The sequence below is a fragment of the Andrena cerasifolii genome, chromosome 3 (assembly GCF_050908995.1).
Source record: "Andrena cerasifolii isolate SP2316 chromosome 3, iyAndCera1_principal, whole genome shotgun sequence".
Taxonomy (NCBI): Eukaryota; Metazoa; Arthropoda; class Insecta; order Hymenoptera; family Andrenidae; genus Andrena; species Andrena cerasifolii.
The window spans coordinates 241,840-262,320 of record NC_135120.1 but is presented as its reverse complement, the minus strand read 5'-3'; the positions used below and the strand labels follow the sequence as shown (position 1 = coordinate 262,320).

At 39.7% G+C, this 20,481-nt stretch overlaps 2 protein-coding genes across 2 annotated transcripts in view; both read left to right on the top strand.

Annotated features, from left to right (window-relative positions):
• Srp54k (signal recognition particle 54k) overlaps nucleotides 1-20,481 on the top strand; it is a 140,735-nt gene that overhangs the window by 82,577 nt on the left and 37,677 nt on the right. The window contains exon 4 of the mRNA XM_076808596.1: nucleotides 8,212-8,362. Within this exon, the coding sequence (XP_076664711.1) occupies nucleotides 8,212-8,362 (151 nt within the window). The remainder of the gene's footprint in view (nucleotides 1-8,211; nucleotides 8,363-20,481) is intronic.
• Nucleotides 9,829-11,646, top strand: LOC143367131 (uncharacterized). Its single transcript, XM_076808698.1, has one exon. It carries the CDS (start codon nucleotides 10,695-10,697, stop codon nucleotides 10,920-10,922), a length of 228 nt encoding a protein of 75 aa, XP_076664813.1. The 5' UTR covers nucleotides 9,829-10,694; the 3' UTR covers nucleotides 10,923-11,646.

Here is a 20,481-nt window from a genome sequence, read left to right as displayed (position 1 = left end):
ACATCATTTTCAGTAGTACTATTGCTTGCAACATTTTTATCAGAATCACTATTAATGAAACCGGTTGCATCTTTTTCGACAGCACTGCTATTATAGCTATTATGTAAACATTGAAGAATAATAATATCATTTGTCTCCCCTTCTGCGTCATCTTTATTAACACTTTCATTATTTGTTGCATAATGCAGATGCTGGCTATTCCACCATTCAAAATCTGTATTTTTTTATTTATTGATGCATGTATTCACAGACGAGGTATAGAATAGACCTATCAAGCAATGTATTTTTGTATCGCCGGTTTAGGGGGTCCTAGGACCCCTTGCCATTTTAGTGTCGCATGCAACGTTACCGGTGAAGTCTCAAAACAGATTGTAACGCTACGCGTGGTAGGAACTAGAGTTAAGCTCGAGTAAAACTAGTTTATGTTTTGAGAGTCAAAGCCCGCGATTTACAAATGTTTCTGTTAGAGTAACAACTTAAAAATCGTCTTATGAACATATTCCGTTCAACGAAAGAGAACGGAGGAAGAAAATAAAACGATATCACATTCGTCTTTTAACTTTGCTGTCCTATTCCGGTTTATTTAACGCAAAACAAATTTATTTAACATACAAATTTATATAAACAACAACATTATTTGTGGAAGACATGCTTTCATGATGTAACGTGGAATACCTCGCAAAGGAATTGTAACTTGGTATATTTCAATAAGGTGCTGAAGCAGAGAGGACTTTAAAAATTGTCAAAAACCCATCAGTTCGAGTAGCTCGCTGAAATATTCCAACTTGCACTTATCCTTCCACTGTACTCGTGTTCTGGGGTCCGGTAGGAACAATCGAATAACATTTCAAGTTCCATATTTTATTCTTACATTCTATCATAGTATTGCAAGTTAAAGAAAATCTTATCCGACTAGAATATTTAACAATCAGCAGCCATCGGCTCAGTTCTCACCGATTACCAGATCTCACCACGAGGAGGTTGCTGCGTTTGGAGACCCGTAGAGAGATAGATTGAATCAAAGTTCCATCGATCTCCCTGTACATGAAACCCTTAGCCTACTAAACCAAAGAGATGGATGGAAACAATGTTCCATCGATCCATTCGGTTTAAATACAGAATCTGGGGAACTGCCAAGCGATCACACGTTTAAAAGAAATTCAGGACAGAAGGGAAGACGAAGGGTAAGCGTGAAACGAGTATTAGACGGCGCAGTTCCTACCACCCTGCTGTCCGAGTCGAAAGGGAAAAGCGCTCGGCGCCTTCCAGACGATTCCTGTTGCACCGATGCGACTCGTCAGGAGCAAACATTTGACCTGACTCAAGCCGTCTAACGCGGAGATTGGGTAATCGGACTGGCTGACTTACGCAGGCAGTGTACCAAAAGGTACGCCCCCTACGCCCAAAACTTTTCCCTTTGGACAAGAACACCAGGGGATGAAACCGATCCACCCATACCGATTCCGTGCTCAGTCACTTGCTTCCGGAAACGGAAGCAGCGGTGACCTCCTCATCACGGATGAGGAGCCAGCAAACGAGCAACAAAGCTAATAAAATTTAGTGACTACTTGGCAATTTTACATGGCACCTTAAATACTTCATACTATAATAAATTAACCTAGTCTTCCTTAGATGTCTTGCGTCACTGTCACTTTTCACTATCACTATCACTATCACTATCACTATCACTATCACTATTGTTTTCCACTATTTTTTTTTAAAGAGTAGGTATTACCTTATTAAGTCTCTTCCCCGCAAAGGGCTGAACCTGAAAAGCTGAAACAGTCAACTACGTTATGTTAGCAATGGTGTGGTCAGCCTGAAAGGAAACTAAGAAAAGACTTAATGAGTTGGTGGCGATCGAGATAATTTCGATTAATAGCAGAGCACGCACGAGCATGCAAAACCATCGTAGAGATACACGAAGAAGAGCATGGAATGTAGACATATCGACGATTAAGTTATATATACTATGGTTTATAAACCATCGAAGAAATGCATGTAGTAGAATAAACCTTGCAAAACCATCGAAGAAATGCGTCAAATAAAATAAATCATGTAAACCTATCGAAGAAATGCATCGGATAAAATAAATCATTTGAACCCATCGGAGAATTCCATGAAATTGAACGACACGTGCAAAATTCCTCGAAGGAATGCATGAAATCGGATAGATGATGAAATACAATCAAAGAAATCAGTTACAAAGGGAGGGAAATCAGTATTGACGTTGGTGGAACAATGACATTGTAAATGACTCAACGAACCCCAAAATTTCATCGGCACCAACCGAATAAGCTAACCCAGGCCAGGGGGCGAGGGGTCGGAGGAAGAACCACGGTTGAAACCTTGACCAGGTCCCCAGCAAGTCCAGTAGGTCTGAATGGTCCAGGTGGCTCGGGAGCTCCAGGGGGTGGAGGAAGGTCTCCAACAAGTCCAAGAGGTCCGACTGGTCCACGTGGCTCGGGAGCTCCATAGTCCCCGGAGGTCCTCCAGGCTGGGAGGATCGACGATGACTGAATACATGGAGCTCCGTGAGCTCCTTATATAGACTTCGAGGAACGATGTCCCCCGATCAAAACAAGGTCGACGGTTAATTACAATAGCGAAATCCAATGAATTCTTCGGCAAAAATGGATTTTCCGCTAAAATATCCACTCCTGTGGCTATTGCTTTGACAAATAATATTAACAACATTTACACTAACCGCCCAGTATAAATTATTATTCACTATGATCGATAGAACTCGAGATATCAAGCAATTAGTAACATTTGGCCTTGGATTTGCAAATGATTTTCTACGCCGAATGAATTCTCTTTTATTCTGCATATTTAATCCTTTGATACATTAATGTTAATGCTTATACATATCACATAGTATTATTTATAATGTATAAATACAGTTTAGTTGAACTTGGTGTAAATTAATATTTACAGGAATATTTGGAAAAATATGAGTGACATACTTATTTCTCCCTTAGTTACTAACATCGACGAAGTATAGGATAGAGCGATAGACCTATCACCTTATGGGAATTCGCGTTCACATCACTAACACGTAGAGGCACGGTACTCTATGAAACACTTTTTGGCAGGCACAGGCACTGACTCTACAATCGCGTTGCACACGATTACAAAATCATTTTCTGTTTTTAAACATCCTTCAGTTTCTGAAAAAGTCTTCTAAGTACCGGGTATATCTCAATGGAATCCTGTTAAATTAAAAGGCCTCCCACATGGTCCAGTAATCGATGAAATTGATGCGCGAATTGAGAAATCACGAGATAATATGCACTATGCCATGCACACACTTCACTAAACCGATGAATTTCTCAGGGCTAGACAAACTTTTATTTCACAATGCGGGTTTCAAAAGTAACTCGATTTGCAGTTGCATCCATGCACCACAAGACACTCATGCATCATGCAACTTTCTGCGAGACTTTTAAAATTAGATTTTACTGTAAAATTCAGTGTTGGCGGTAAACTAATATTAGGGGCAAACGGAATCCAATTATTATTACTTCACTGGAATGATTAAACAGTGCATTAGAAACTTGTGGGAATATCAGTAACAGCGTGAATTTTTAATACTTTTTTCGGCGCACGATACGTGAAAGGGTTCGCAAGGGTACGCAAAGTGCTAATAAACAATGTCATCTTGCAATTTATAGCTTGCACGGGCTTTGAAGAAATACCATTTCTGAACGCCATAGTGTCTTGATCCACGAAATGGATTTTCGGAGAGAAATCCGCGTGAGTCGTTGACCAACCGAGCCAAAGCATACCGTAACAAAAGCCTACCCTCTTATGTCAAACTCTCTCTCTCTAAACAAGTCACACGTATACAAGTACGCACACACCTTTCAGCATTTCAACACATTTCAGAGTAGTTGCTGAGTTGGACGCTGTTCATGAACAGAGGTCGCTAAATTCAGTCCTCAAATGATGGGTCGGTAACACAGATTGGGTGGCGACACGAAGTCCCATAAGGTGATAGGTCTATTCTATACCTCGTCTGTGATGTATTTAAAATTAAATAAAGGCATCTTATAGTTTTATCAACGTACATGTTTATTTAATTACAATCATGACCATTGTCACTCATTTCACCAAGTAAACGTTAATTACAAAGTCTCCGAACACGGAAGATACGAAACCACGTCGTAGATTAAATTAATTATAAGTGGTAAATTCGGTATTGAAAAATGAGACGGGATATTATAATACGCTCGCGTCGTTACGCTGTGCTAACGTTTTTGGTATCCTTAGCGATGAAATTGTCAACGAGTGCGTCAACTTAAATACCGAAGCAATTTTTATTTAGTACTAGGTCGGTATAGGGTAAACCGATTTATCAGTGAAAAAAACTTCAATTAATAATAGAGACGTAAACCGAAGTATCTCATGAAGAACCAACTTTGATCCAAAAGAAAACTAAAAATCTGAATCAATCCATAAAAAATAGACGTATTTTCAAGTAGAAAAAGTAAAAAGAAAATATCTACAAATGGCATGTGATTTCTTAAGGACTCCCCGAGCAACAAGTGCCGAATCTAAGAGCGCTTTATTAGGAGACAGATACTTTAATAAACAAATAATTTTTTGAATGAGAAACAAAATTCTTTCAGTCCGCAATTACCCGTAGCTAGTGGGGTAAATGCGAACGGTTACTTAAGATCTCTTGATCTTTACTAAATACTGTTTTTCTTCAACACTGCGAGTCCGATACAGTCTTTCTACTTATTTGATCGAATTCAACAGTTCAATTCTGTTAAACTGACCACGCGCTGAAACGTGATAGTTTCTGCACTCTGCAGTATAATCCAAAACGGGCTATTCTTCGTGGCCAAACCGGATAATATGTTAATTTTCGCCGCAAATTCCCAAATGTGCTAGTTTTCGTGGCGAAACAGTATAACGTGCTGGTTTTCGCCGCAACAGTACGAAATGTGCTATTCTTCGTGGCGAAGTAGTCAAATGTGTTAGTCTTCGTGGCAGAAGACCAAACGTGCTAATATTCGTCAGAAACGATGGAACGTGCTGCTTTTCATAAGAAAATTGAAACGTGCTAATTTTCGTAACGCACGTCGTTATGATATACGCTAGCCATAATCGCCGTCTTCATTTTTTCAACGCATTCGTTATTGTGCTACCCCGCGAGGGAATGAAATACCTTCTATTTCATTACATTAACTATTTATTTGTTCACGGGTTTTACATCTGTTATATATTATAAACTGTCAGCGCTTGAACAATATACGCTATTACACACGGCTACACAACGTCGATGCCACTCCGGTCCGTATACGTGGCCGGTTCGTCCTCAACTGACGCCACGTGTTTACAACCGTTTCCTGGCGATGTCGTATTCACCTTTAGTCACCGGTCTCCACAGTTATTATTTGTTAACCGTAGGCCAAATGAACTGGGTCTCTGTTTTTCTTAGGAAAAATAATACTTTAATTTGATGAAATGCAGAACAGAATTTTTCGGATAATTAACGCGGGTTAACTCTAGCATGCACGAAGACGGAAGTGAGAGTGTCGGTTAAAACAAAAAAAAACAAAACAGAATAGTAAGAAAATACGAAACGCGAACATCCGGTTGCGCTTAAACTAAAAACACCGACGTTGATGCCAAATGTACAGTGTGTTCCCTACACTAAGGACAAACATAAAGCATTCTTTTTTTGGCACTCAACACTATCTCTTATAGCGTTGCCATAGTATTTCGATAGTTCTCCGATAACTTTGTCCGTCAATTTCCCTTTACCATCGAGTCCTTTAGTATCTTTTTTAACGTTGCGCAATCGAGTGCCCATTCTTTTTTGCACGTGTCCCACGCACTCTTTTGTTATAACTTGATAGCCTTCACCGTACAGGTCTTCGTGTAAAATTGTTTTAAATGTCTTGGAGTCTTCGTCTCCACTAGAATATTTATATTTGACACCGTGTTTCATCCTCGGATTGTTTACATACATCAGAAGTCGCGACCATTTCCATATTGCCTGAGGAACCTTCGGGATTTGCTTGACACTCGTTTTCATGACTCTCTAGCCAATCCATGTATTCGTCCGTACCACTGCGAGGTCCCCAAAGTTTACAGACAGCACAATAACTTGATTTAATAATAATAACAACCACATTTCCGGTATGGTGTCCAATGAGAGATGCGACACCGTGTAAAGATTGGAACCCCCGTTTTCTCCAGGTGCCGTCTCTGGAAACTATTAAGCTTTCCGCATTTTCAGATCCACAAATTTCTTCTGTTATTGCCGAGGTCATGAATAATTTAGCGATAGCCACGGCGACAAATACGTAACTTCCTTTATGTTACGTCCGAAACCGAGATGGTGATAAATTCCGGAACGTATAGGGATCTTGTCCCGTCGCCTCCGGTGTAACTGTAATCCCTCGGACCGGTCACGCTTTTTGGAGTAGTGTGCGGGCCAAATGGATTGGTATTTTAAAAATCGAGGAGGAAAAGAAGATGTGCGTTTCGTCTTGGGACCGTCAGCTAGACTCATCAGTAGGGCTATAGCTGGCGGACCCTGCCCTAGACACACGGGCACTAAGAGGAAATAACGTGGAACTTGTATATATTGCGCTCGAGATTGGAAGTTCGGACTTGTGGGGAGCTTACCTACTGGGCACTGTTGCCGGGGCAGGTCCACAAAGAATTAAGTACTCGAGGATTATAACGGAAAATAAAAGTCTTATTATTCAAATCAGGTACAACCGACCTCGTGGTATCCTTTTTATTTACCCCTTTTCTCTCCACGAGTAATAGGAACAAAAGAATGCTTATAAACTAAGATTGCCGACAGCTTAAAACTAAAGTCTCTCGCTACACCGGCGTGGTGTCGCCGTTCTTGTCGCTGGTTGGCTAGTCAGATTACAATTTCCTAGCGTGACAAACCCGCGTTCTTTGAACGAGTTTTTATGTTAACGGCGCGCTTGCGGCGCCACAGACTTGGGAGAAGAGTAGACCTCTAGCGGTGCTGGCGGAGACTAACCGGCGCGACCCATGGTGGGGCTGGGACGTCACACTTACAAACAAATAATATGCGCGTCGTCCATATGTCAATCCATTAGTCTGTAAAAATATCGTAAACCACTGTAACCGATACCTAGATATCTCATAACTGCAAACAGTTTTGAAATAACTGCATGCACAACATTACTGTATATAAATGATGGAGTAGAAGAGTGAACAAATCTGTCGCTGCATTTATTGCAGGATATTTTCACTTGTCAAATGTAACACTTTTGCCACACTCTTAACGCGTGAGGCAATAATATTAAGAACAGCATCAAAGTTTATTATTTCAAACTGAACGTTAGAAGTAACTGTATAAGAAAAATCACCGTTACTTTTTTTTTTGCCGACGGCGAAGCTTCCTTTTCTACATTTCCGTTTTTCTCAACAAATTAATTGCCCAAGAACGTGCGTCTTTTCGGCCTGCCTCCTCTGTTTTTTTCTATCATGTTTATGTGTACTAGGATATATGCCACTCATGATTAATAAAAAAAAAAATGAAAGTACACCTGAAAATAATGTATCTCAACATATACGACGCACTTTTCACTTTGAATGCTCGATCGAAACTGAAGGACGCTACTTCTACACGTTTAGAGTAACGATAACATTTCATTGCAATAATTTAATAAAATACAGCAATGAATAAGTGTGGTTGAACCTTTTTATTCATGATACACTAAAGATATGACAGATCAGGTGTAAATCCTTTCTTGAATACGTGGAATCTAGTTTACCTGCGTGCGCGCAGAAACAGTTTAGGCGTGCTCGACCTTTTCGGCGGTAAACTCCTTAATTTTGCGAATTTTAACATAAACCAAACGGCATTTTACTCGGGAAGGATGGTACTTTCGAAAAATGCAAAAAATCCAGTTTCTGACTGCCTACAGTCCTCTCAAACGCGCGATGTATGATGGATTGATCGTTTGCCAGGTGTCCGATACGCGCACTTTTAAAGCCTTGTAACCAAAAAGTAAAGCGGAATTTGACTTATGTTTATTACACGAATAATGTTTCTTTTATCATCCCCTACCACACACCTCCTCCGTCCAATGGACCTGTAATTCTAAATCACCCTGTATATTTATTATTGCCTTGCCTCCGTAATAGAAATAATGGTACTATCATAGTATAAGTAATGTTATAATGTGTAAAAATTTGTCTTTTTAGCTATACAGAAGTAGATCCAGTGGCAATAGCACAGGACGGTGTAGAAATGTTTAAAAAGGAAGGTTATGAAATCATTATCGTCGATACCAGTGGTAGGCATAAGCAAGAAGAGTCTTTGTTTGAGGAAATGCTTCAAGTTGCCAACGCAATTGTGAGTAATTTATTGGCTGTCAATTCGTTTTACTATGAATTATTCAAAAATGATTGATTATTATTGTTGTCAAATTTGCAAAACATTTTAATTTGTAAAATTAGATGGAAATGAATTTAGTTTTTTATTACGTATGCAAATATGAATTAAATATTTTGTCCTTATACGTTTATGAAACCTGTTGCATATTTCATGAAATCGCGTCCAAACACTGATACAGTGTTCCTCGGATTATGGAGAAAGATTCGGGACCGGAGAATTCTCCATAATCTGAGGCAGGGGAAGTACTTCGGTCCTCCGACTTCGGTCAGGGTTCTCGCTCGAATCCTCTGACCAGGAGTCTGAACGAGATAAGCCAAGAGTTTAGAAAGTATATAAACTTATGTCTATACAGCTAGGGGAAAGTTAATATCTCAACATATAACAAGATGACGGACTACTGAAAATTTTCCAATTTTAGGGAAAAATTGAATTTTTTTGTTGCTAAAAGAAATAGAAAGGGCCCTTTAATTAAGATATCTCTACGTGGTGTAAAAGACACTGAATTTGCGTACAATAAACAACCTTACTCTTGTCAATTGTATGTATAATTTTTTTATTTACTGTCATCACACTTGAAAAATGTTGTTTTGGAAAAAACTTGTTCTAAACTTTATTATGAGATAATTTATAAGTAAAAACAAAATTTATTAACTCATCCTTTGTTAGCTATTCCTATAAACTGTCATCCGCGGCGCTTATTTTTCTTTTTGTACACAAACAACCCTCCTGCAAGCTTTATTGCGCTCAGCGCTTGGCTTTTGCATGTTAGTACGCTTCTTGTCGATTGTGTCGCAATATTGGTAAAATTTCTCGCCAATATCACGACGCCACAACGAGTCAATGCCTCTTTAATGTTGCGCGATTTCTCTAAAAAGGTACTGTGCGTTGCTGAAAAGATGTCTAGTGGGACGGCACAGGACCAAAGCAGTACTTCACTCACACCATCTGTATCCCATTCGGTCTCTTCGTATTCGTTGATTTTGCCGCGTCGTCGGCTAATAGCGACAATACGTGTGCCCTACTCCTTCGAGTATGTTAGAAAAAAGTTGGGCTGTGCACATATAACCAATCGGACTGCATTCTTTCCGTTTGTCATCTTCTCAGCAACGCACAGTATGTATGCCGTGTCGTAAAAAACTGTAAAAGTGCGCATGCGTTCATGCGTAACACGATGGCCATCCTGCCCAGTTAATCATCACCGATTAACCGAATTTTTTATATAATCCAGGGTCGAAAGAGTTCTGAAACGTTTCAATAGGTTCTATTTAAAACATGGACCATGGAACTTTTTTAAAAAATGTTCTCACATTATAAGTTCCGATGAGAACTGTTAAAGAAAACTTCTTAAAAATAAAAGTTTTAGTGGGAATAGATCTTATAAAAAATAAAATTTTTTTTTTTTTATAACAGTAACAGATATTTGGTTCCTCAATATTAACCCTCAATCGTTCCTCATTTCACGAACTGAACCCGTCCCTCGGTATCAAATTGACACAATGGTAAAAGATCGATGAAATGATAAGGTGAATAGTTATTTTTCGATATTTTTTATTCAAATTGATGAGTTAACATTTACATCTTAGATTTTTCACAAATTTCGCATAAAAAACGATGTGCAGGACATACTGCTTGATACCAGAATCACGAATTACAGAACAGTATAACTTATTACGGGAACACTGTCAAATTGACACGAGGGATGGATGAGGGTTAAAAAAGTTCTGAATCGTTGTAACAAATATTGCATACTATGCAATGAATAGGGGGGAACCACGTGACGTGGAGCATAACGCGTGTGGAGTAGACAGGTGAAAGAAATAGACGAAAAGTGTGGCAAAAGTGCGCAGAAAATTACGAGCTTGGGTGGAAAGCGAGGAGATTAGACAAGGTTTCGGTGGGCAGTATAATCAAGGGTCGAAGGATGAGAAAAAAGGGTGAGGAAGAGAAGGTGTGAAACGAGTGCACGAAGTAAGATACGTGGCACGGATAAGTGACATCTAGGGGGAGTGAAAGAATTAAGAAGACAAAGCGAAAACAGCAGTAGGTAAAGAAGTGCGACTACTTTAATGAGCAAAGCAGGCGAAGGCGGGGAAAGGCAAAAGGAAACGAGAAGAAGGGGAAGACCATCGTTGACAGAACAGCTGGTAAGAAGAAGAGCGGACAGCGAAGGCTCGATGCTGCAGGACAGGTTAAGGGCCAAAAAGGAAATAGAAGAAGAATTCTTAAAACAGAGGTAGCTATATGAACTGCGGAAACGGCGGTCTGTCAGGAGACAGAGCAGGGAAGAGAAATGGATAAATTAGACAAATTGATGGAAGTTGTGCTAGCAGTTAAGAAAGACATGGAAGAGCTGGGAAAAGATAATAGAGATTTGCGGCAAGGAATGTTGAATCTGAAGGACGAGTGGAAGAGGAGGGATGAGATATGGGAGAAGGAAAGGATGGAAATGAGAGAAAGAATAGAAGTACTGGAGGCCAAGAAGAAGACTGGAGGGGCTAAAAAGAAAGGAAGAAGTTAGAAAGAAAAGAGAGAGAAGAAATAATATTACCCTAAGGGAAGAGGATTTACCGTATAAAGAGGCGCCGAAGGATACGGTGGAGTACGTGTTGAGGCACGAATTGCAGGTAGGAGTAGAAATCGAGGAAGCATAGTGGGTAGGAAGGGGAGAGAAAATAAGGCTACTGGTAGCGAAGTTAAAGAGCTGGCAACAGAAAAGAGCAATAATGCTAAAAAAGGATACATTAAAAGATAAGAGGTTGTTTATTGACAATGACCTGACAAAAATGGAAAAGGAGATACAAAGAAATATTAAAGATATTGCCAAGGCGGAAAGGGAGCACGGGACAAAGGTGAAAGTAGGGTACAGGAAAGTAAAAATGAACGATAACACTGTCCAACAAAATTGAACCTTTTTTCTGTTCAGTAACATTCAATAGCCGTTTCTTATAGGTTTTCGTGGGCTGAAAACGAATTCGCAAACCGTTTGCACCATCACCCTCAGATTTTGAGAAATTCGATTTTTAAGAAAAAGCTGCAAATTTTCAACTTTGAACATCTTTTGTGTCGAAACAGTAATAGTTATTCGGTTGGTTGTTCCGTCAAATTATTCTATGAACCCTCGCGAACACAACGAGATAAGTTATTATTGAATTATAAGCATTTAAATATGTTTAAACAACGATCAGAGGGAAAAGGACACCCGAAATGCACCAATTTTTGCAGATATCTTGCTATATATTTTAAAAACTAAGGGTCTAAGAACAAAATTTGACTACTCCACGCGATGCAGCAGAATTTTTTCTTTCGGAAACCACTAACAGAAGTGGTATGTCACGTTTTGTTTTCAATAGAGAAGCGTAATAGTTTGACAAAACGTGTGCTGTCGACAGTGGTAGTCACTTTGCCAAACTATTTCGCTTTGTATTGAAAACAAAATGTGTCTTACCACTTCGGTTGATGCTTCCCGAAGGAAAAATGTCCGCTACATCGCGTGGAATGGTCAGAGTTTCTCCTAGGCCCTTAGTTTTTTTAAATAAATTGAAAGATATCTTCAAAAATGAGTGCATTTCGGGTGTACTTTTCCTTTTGATCGTTGTTTAAACATATTTAAATGTTCATAATGCAATAATAACTTATATCGTAGTATTTGGGAGGGTTCATAGAATAATTTGACGCAACGAGCAACCGAATAACTATTACCGTTTCGATACAAAAGATGTTCAAAGTTGAAAATTTGCAGATTTTTTTTTCAAAATCGAATTTCTCAAAAATTGAGGGTGATGGCGACAAACGGTTTGCGGATTCTTTTCCAGGGCGAAAAACTCTATAAGAATCACCCAGTGGACATTGCGGAACAAAAATCGTGTTCGACAGTGTGAGACATTAATTATGAAAGAGGATGGTGAGTTGAAAGATGTAAATTTTTAGAGCCGGCAAAGGTCTGCGAACCTCTAAACTATTGGAGGATCGCATAGCTTACAAGAAAAACGGAGGCACAACAAAAGGTAGTACCAATGCCCGTTCCCCGTGCGCCTGCGGGGGGAGGGGGTACACAGAATTGGGAAAGAAATGATAAGTCAAAGAGAAAAAGACACAGTTAAAATTGGATACGAAATGATTAAAAGAAATCGATGTAATCGTGATAGGTTTAGTAGAAACGTGGATTGAGGAGAAGAATACTTATGGAAATGTAAATATGCCACCAGAGAGAACGAAAAAGGTACAGCGATTGGCGGGATTATCACAGGTATAAGAAAGAGCATAGAAGAGGAGGATTCGACCGAGGGAACGGAACATATTCAAGAGAGAAGAATAAAGAAAAAATAATGAAAACTGGAGAATAATAACAATGCACAGCAGAGATATGAAGGAGATGAAAGAAGAGCTAGACCAGATAATAGAGGAGAAGGAGGTGGAGAAACTGATAACACTAGTTTACAGTCATTTTTTTATGTAGACTCCACTATGAAATTCTTATCTAAGGTGGTCCCCTAAACTCAAAAATCGATATGCGACGAAATCCTATGGATACGTTATCGAGATTCTTTTTTTAATTACGTGTTTATTGTCCATTTCCGATGAATACAATCTTATAAGTATGTAGGCGACAAATAACAGAAAAAACCTTTTAATTATTATGAGTGTTCCCTGATTGGTCGCCGCGCAGGTGACTCGCAGGAAGGAGGGTGATGTCCCAAGGACTGAATTTTTATTCGTTTTTATCAATCGAAACAGGTGTAGCTTACATGTTTGAGCTGCACGTAGTGCAGCATGATGCATGGGGAAAACGGAAGTGGTAAAAACCCCTGCCTCGTTATACGGAAGAATTAAAGAGGTAGAAACGACTTGTGTAGGGTTAGCCAACCAGTAATTGACCGCATACCAGTGAATGACAATTAGACAAAGAAATGTCACTTATAAATTTAAACATTATTATATGTTTATAAATAGAGTGTAGTTGCACTTTTAATATCCTATATTTTAAGTTACGCGTATTAAGCAAACATTAATAGGTAAAATTCTTATCAAAAGTATGCGGTAATTTACTGGGCTTCTATACGTTTTGAATTTTATAATTTTTTTTTTTAAATTACGATACGAATAAGTAATTATTTTTATAAAATTTCAAGAAAAATAAATTTAAATGCAATTTCAACAGTTGTTTTGTTGTTATACATAAATATATTCAAGTATTAATGTCAAAGGTCCATAGATTCAACAATTCGGTCATTCACTGGTTGGTTTACCCTACTATGGTTATATACAAAATTTACAAAAGTTACAAGAATTCTTATGTGCTGGGAGTATACATTGATATGTTTGCACACTTTTGTTGTATTGTGTATATTAGGTGTATCGTTTTCGTTTGTGGGAGTGGTCGGTGTAGGCTCTTGAGCAGAGTTTGCGTATTCCCAGTTCCTGGATGTGGGTCTCAGAGGCTTCGAGCCACCAGTATTTTGAGAAGTTCAGTCTGCTGAAGTTCTGGTCAACCTCCGGGAGAGTTAGGAAAAACCTGTATATTATGTTGTCTGCTGGTTGTTCGGTCGACGTGAGGGCGATACGTTTATCCGCCTTATTCTTCTCCAGTGGTATATAACTGGTATGTTCTGTGCGTTTTGTATCATTCCTAATTTGTCGCAGAGCGTAAATGCCCGCGGTGCCGTGTATCCGGTTTTCACTTGTCTTTCTGATTTATTATGAGGTTGTGATGCTATTTCTTGGATAATACAGTTATTTATGTTCGGAAGGTTGCTAAAGTAATTACGTGTTAATTGGATGCAAAAGGAGTCGATGCGAGGGATCTTTGCGTTATTATATATTATTTTATTTGAGATGAAGTGTTGCCGTTCTGAGTGTTGGGATCTGTACATCCTGAGGCAGGTCCGCAGGCATTTACGCTCGAAGGCCCTCAGTTTCTCCATTGTGGTATAATTGGAGTTCCACCAAACGGGTGAAGCATATGTTAAAATGGGGCGTATTATTAGCATACAGGGTGTCCCACTAAGGAGTGGACAGCGCGATATCTCTTAAAGTATTGTCGATAAAAATATAAAAAAAATAGGGAATTGCATGGTTCGAGGGGGCCCATTTAATAGCGCGAACGAATTTTGTTTCCGATTATTATTTTAAAAGATACGATGGTCAAGTTCGGTTTTTCAAATGGAACTATTTTTTTTTGAAGACCTGAGTTGATAGTGCGTTCCAAGACAAATTCAATAATCTTTAATGTATACACTTTATTTCCACTGGTTTTTAAGATATTGCGCTTGCAAATTTACTGATTTTCACTGCAAGAAACCCCTCTGAAATGGCAAAAACCGGGGGCGGTCTTACTGACGCCACGGGTGGCACTGCCTGTTGAAATGGATACTTACCTGCCAAAGGTCTACGCCAGAAATGGCAGGCCCAAAGGCTGTACAATTCTTTTCCGTCAGAAATTCTACTTAGGTAGGTACATCTGCGGTATCGAGAAGCGCAACGTTACTTTTATTTCGCACTTGCTTCTACGCTCGGATGGCCGGTTCTTTTGGGAGGGATGCAAGTTGGATTGGTTAGGTTAGGAGGAGTGAAAGTTGCTAGACTAAATTTCAACCATAGGGAGCAGATTGTATCAGAACTAATCGGATTTGCATCCCTCCCAAAAGAACCGGCCATCCGAGCGTAGAAGCAAGTGCGAAATAAAAGTAACGATGCGCTTCTCGATACCGCAGATGTACCTACCTAAGTAGCATTTCTGGCGGAAAAGAATTGTCCAGCCTTTGGGCCTGCCATTTCTGGCGTAGACCTTTGGCAGGTAAGTATCCATTTCAACAGGCAGTGCCACCCGTGGCGTCAGTAAGACCGCCCCCGGTTTTTGCCATTTCAGAGGGGTTTCTTGCAGTGAAAATCAGTAAATTTGCAAGCGCAATATCTTAAAAACCAGTGGAAATAAAGTGTATACATTAAAGATTATTGAATTTGTCTTGGAACGCACTATCAACTCAGGTCTTCAAAAAAAAATAGTTCCATTTGAAAAACCGAACTTGACCATCGTATCTTTTAAAATAATAATCGGAAACAAAATTCGTTCGCGCTAATAAATGGGCCCCCTCGAACCATGCAATTCCCTATTTTTTTATATTTTTATCGACAATACTTTAAGAGATATCGCGCTGTCCACTCCTTAGTGGGACACCCTGTATATAAGATTATTTTTATTCGATTGGTTAGTTGGGTGCAGTGGAACAGTCTACTATTGGCCTGAAGTGCTCTGCGGGCTTTAGTGAGTTGAATATCTAAATGTTGGTTTCCGCGTAGTAGGTATTTGATGGTGACTCCCAGGTATTTGACAGTTTTAGCGTGGGGTATTTTTTCTTTGTTTGTGGTACCAGGAGCAGTGATGGTCATTTTGAATTTATTACTATTAGCTTTGACTTTTGAGGAGAGCCGGGCTAATGATTTGCAAAAAATTATAGTAACTGATTTTTTGGGGTTTATTCTTAGATTCCATTGAATAAAGTATTTGTTGATTTTTTCCACTGTGTCCTCTAATTTTTTTGGACTAAGTTTACTCTATTGCCACTCACGTAAACGATCATGTCGTCTGCGAATGTGATGGAGGAAGCTTCTTGTGGTTCGTTCAGCTTGAGAACTTTGGATAAGTCGCTAGTATATATATTAAATAGTATGGGTGAGTTTACTGTGCCTTGTTGTAAGCCTTCCTTAATTCTGAATGTTAGGGATGAGAGTTCTTTACCATCCCATGTTATAAATGATTTGTTAGAAATCATGCCCCATATTAGGTATATAAGTTCTGTGGGGAATTTTTTTTTTTTAAATATAGAGGAGCCCGTTAAGCCAGACGGAATCAAATGCCTTCTCGAGGTCTATGAGAGCTGCGCCAACTAGTTGGCTGTTGCCTACTTGGTGGTTTAAATCTGATATTAATTTGTGTATTGCGTGTATGGTGAAGTGCTTATGTTTGAATCCAAATTGAGTGTCTGGTATAATGTTGTGTTGGTTGCCGAAATCTTTTATGGCTTCGTTTATTATTGCTTCATGGACCTTGCTTATGTTTGGTGTTAAACTTATCGGGCGGTAGCTCGTCGGATCCGAGGCGTTCTTGTCCTTTTTGAGTATTGGTAATACTTTAGTCTTTTTCCAGCTGTTGGGGAAGTTGATGATGTTTCGTGCATTGTTGAATAGTATTGTGAGGTTTCTGGTAATATTGTTAGGGAGGTGTTTAAGTACTATTGGAGGGACATCGTCGAGGCCGTTGGAGGTTTTGTTGGGAAGTTGTGCTAATAGTTTGATGACCTGCTGATGGTGACAGAGTGAGTGTGTATGTAAATTGGTAGTGTCGGGTTGGTCTGCTCGGTTGCTGTTAGTGAAATGTGTGAGTGTCTTTTTTGAGGCCCTAGATGTAGCCATTTCTGTTTTTATTGTATTTGTTGTCCGGTCAACTATTTGTTTTAGTTTGGTGTTGGCGTTTAGATGTGAGGGGGAGTTAATTAATTCAAAATATGCTCCGATTATGTTAAATTTATCTGAGGCTGATGAGATATACTTATGCTGAATATATACTTATTGTCAGAGATGGGAATGATGTTAAGGGAGCAGTTGCATCTGTTGAGGATTGGTTGAGGTTTGGTTTGTGACCATATGTAAGTTTGGTATATTTTGGAATTGTTTTGGTCGGAATAATGGGTTGATTTTCGGCAAGAACGTCTCGGGGTTCCGGTGATCTATTTTATTGAGTTGTTTGGTCCAGTATTTTTCTGAGTTTTTTTTTTTTAATTCCGTTTGTAATGACCGGTTAATTTCACAGAGGGTGATTTTAGTGATTTTTCTGAGATAGTGTCTATGGTTTGGGTCAGAATTATGAAGGCTGTGCAGTAGGGATACGATTTGCCTTTTGGTTTTTTGTAAGTTGGAGATTTTCCGATTAATATATTTGGCAATATTGTCGGTGGGTTTTATTTTAGGTACCTTCTTGTTAATGGCTAGTTTTATGTTATTGTCAATTACCTGGAAGCTTTCGTCGATCTCACTAATATTTAAGTTGCGGTTCTCTGAGATTGTGGTTTTGTATTATTCGGCTAGCCATTTATTGAATTTCACCCATTTGGTTGCTTTGTAGTTGAACCTCAGGGCCTGTGTTTGTGTAATGCTATGGAGAAGATTGTCGTTTATGAGTTCGAAGGTTAGAGATATTGCCGCGTGGTCGCTGTCATATGGAATGACTCTCGCTTTGCCGGCGATCGTGTCAGTTACGGTGAGTCTTGAATCACCAAGGCAGATATCTAGGTAGGATTGTGCTGGTTTGAATGTAGGCGAGTGTGGTGTTATTATGCTAACTTCGTATTTGATTCCGAGGCTATCTTCCCATTGTTTCAGATATCTGCCTCGCTGGTTATTAGTACGATTTCCCGAAAGTGTGTGTCTCGCGTTGAGGTCGCCCGCTATGATATAATAATTGTCGCTCTTGTGGAGGCCGAGAGTATCGAATAGATGATTGAGTTCGTCCAGAACGACTTTTCAGCCATCGTTTCTGGCGTATATGCTTATAATGAATAGGTTTTTGTTATTTGCGGTGATTATTTTTACAATGGTATATTCGATTATCTCGTTCTCCGTTGAGGAGGGGTGTACAATGATGTCGTACCCTAGGTTTTTTTATGATGATAGCGGTTCCCCCTCCTTGGATGCAGTTGGGCCTATCGGTTCTTATTATATTATAGTCCGCAAAGGAGATCTTGTGCTGGGCGGTGATTTTGGTTTCAGATACTAGGACTAGATCATGGTTGTGAGTTTGGAGAAAATGAAGGAGTTCCAGTCTCCGTTGATTGGTTCTGATGGAGTTGGTGTTAATGGCTGCGATCTTAATGTGGGTAGTTTGGAGACGAGTATTAGGCATTTTGGCTCGAGAAAAATATGCTTAATAGGAATTCTATTTTATTAGTGTTGGAGTTCACCTGAGTTGCTAGCTGTTAGAATTGTTGCGTGACTAGGGCTGCGATCTCGTTTCTCAGGTCCGTGGCCCAGGCTGATGGTTGTGTAGGGGTCCAGTTGGTGACAGGATTGTGGCAGTTGATGGGCTTCGTTGTGGTTGTCTGGGGTTCTGAGCTTAACGGTTGTGGCAGGTTGTTGTTGCTCGGAGTCATCTGGTTGGTGGTGCCTTGTACCGCTTGTGCAAAGGATGTGTTACGTCTTATTGTTGAAGATATGGTTTGCATGTATTTGGTGTTGTTTTTGAGGTTAAGTAATTTGTGTTCCTTCTTTTTGGATATAGCAAATTTGATGTATGGGCATCCCTTGAAGGAGGCTGGGTGTCCGGATTGTCCGCAGTTTACGCATTTTAGTCCTTCTTCATTGATTGTGTTGATAATTTTGAATTCTCCAGGTTGGTGAGTTAAGGCGCATTTGACGCATCGGTTTGGGAGACGGCAGTTTCTACTGGCGTGGCCGAGTCGTTGACAATTACGGCACTGGAAGATTATAGGTTTACATAGGTATTCCCAGGTTACTCTCTGGTACATGAGGCGTTTAATTTTGAATAGTTCATTAGTTGGATTATCGTGTGAGATTTGTATGAGGTGGTGATATCGGTTTGTGTCCGTCTTATTGTATGAGAATTTCGAGATGTTCAGTATTTTGAAGTTAGGTATTTTCGTGTCTTCGATATCCTGTCTGATTTCAGAGATGTTAAAGTCCCCTTTGATTCCTTTGAGGATGGCGAATTTTGGTTTTTTATTCTTGGGTGTGTATGTGAAATACTGAATGTTCGCCTCTGAGAGTTTAGTTGTGATTGTTGAATGAAGTTCAATGTTGTTTGTGTATATTGTGTGGTTTGAGTTGTTCAGTTCTTTGATGGTGAAGTCTTTCTTAGAAATATTTAATTCTTTAAATATGTTTATGATTGTCATGATATCGGTTTCTATTGTGTAAATTGGTGGTGGTTTGCTTACTTTGGTTCGGGTGGTTTTTTCGTTCTCGTTGTCGATCTCTATCTCGTTTAAATTTTCGTCCGATGGGGACAAGGGTGTGCAGCGGTTTTGGGTCGCACTTGGGGAGTTGTCCTGGGTGGTAGAGAGAGAGTGTCTCTAGCTTTATTTGTTTTTGGGGTGTTTCCCACTTTGAAGATGATAGTTCCGATGTTGATGGGTTTCGCCGCCGTGTTCGCCCCCCCCCCCCCGCCTGAGAGAGGTTTGAGAGGATGATTTCCTGGCCGTTTTTAGGTTGGGTGTGACTTACTTTGTGTTGCGGGATATTCCGCTCTCTTTTATCATTTTTTTATACTGGTGATCGAGTTGTAAAGAGTTCAGTTTGGGCACTTTAAAACCTCTTTGAGCTAGGGGGTTATGTGGTGCGTTCTCTTTTTCGTCTTCTTCTCTTGAAATTCTCCTCTTCGGGCCATGTGGTGTTGTGGCCATCGTCGAATCTCTTGCCCATTTGGCTAAAATTGATGCAATCTTCTGCAATTCTTATGTAGAGTTATTGTAAAACACGTGCACTGTTGTATTAGATTAATATTTTTGGTAGTGAGAACTTGTGCTCGAATAATTTCGCTAAATTACGCAGGACGGCAAAAACGTGTTTATACACCGCGACTGTCGCGCTGCGTCTCTACGTGTTCGAGATATCGCCCTGTCAGAGATTGCACTTCTTATTTAATTTCATGTTGTATTTGGCGCCAAACAATTGAGCGTCAAATCCGTAGGTGGCGCGCGCGAAGAAGAAAGGTGAACTGTAAGCGTCGGCACGCAATGTGTCTCGCAAGAAAGGCAATTTTCGTTTTTGTACCAAATAAAGTGAAGTGATTCACTAGTCATTTAGAAGTGTATACGAGAAAAAAGCTTGTTTATTAATTCACAATCCAACACGCCCGATGAATATTTTGGTAATTTTTTAAGAAGAAGACCCGACGTTTTTGGCCCTGTCTCGCGTCAGATTTGACCGATTTGATCGCGACAACTCTTAAATAAAAGGTAATTAAATTGCATACAACTACTTTCCTAAAGTGTTTTCCAATCGAACCAATAGTTTGGGCGGAATCAAGCGAAACTTTACAAAAATGTAATGTTTTGGGGCCGAAATTG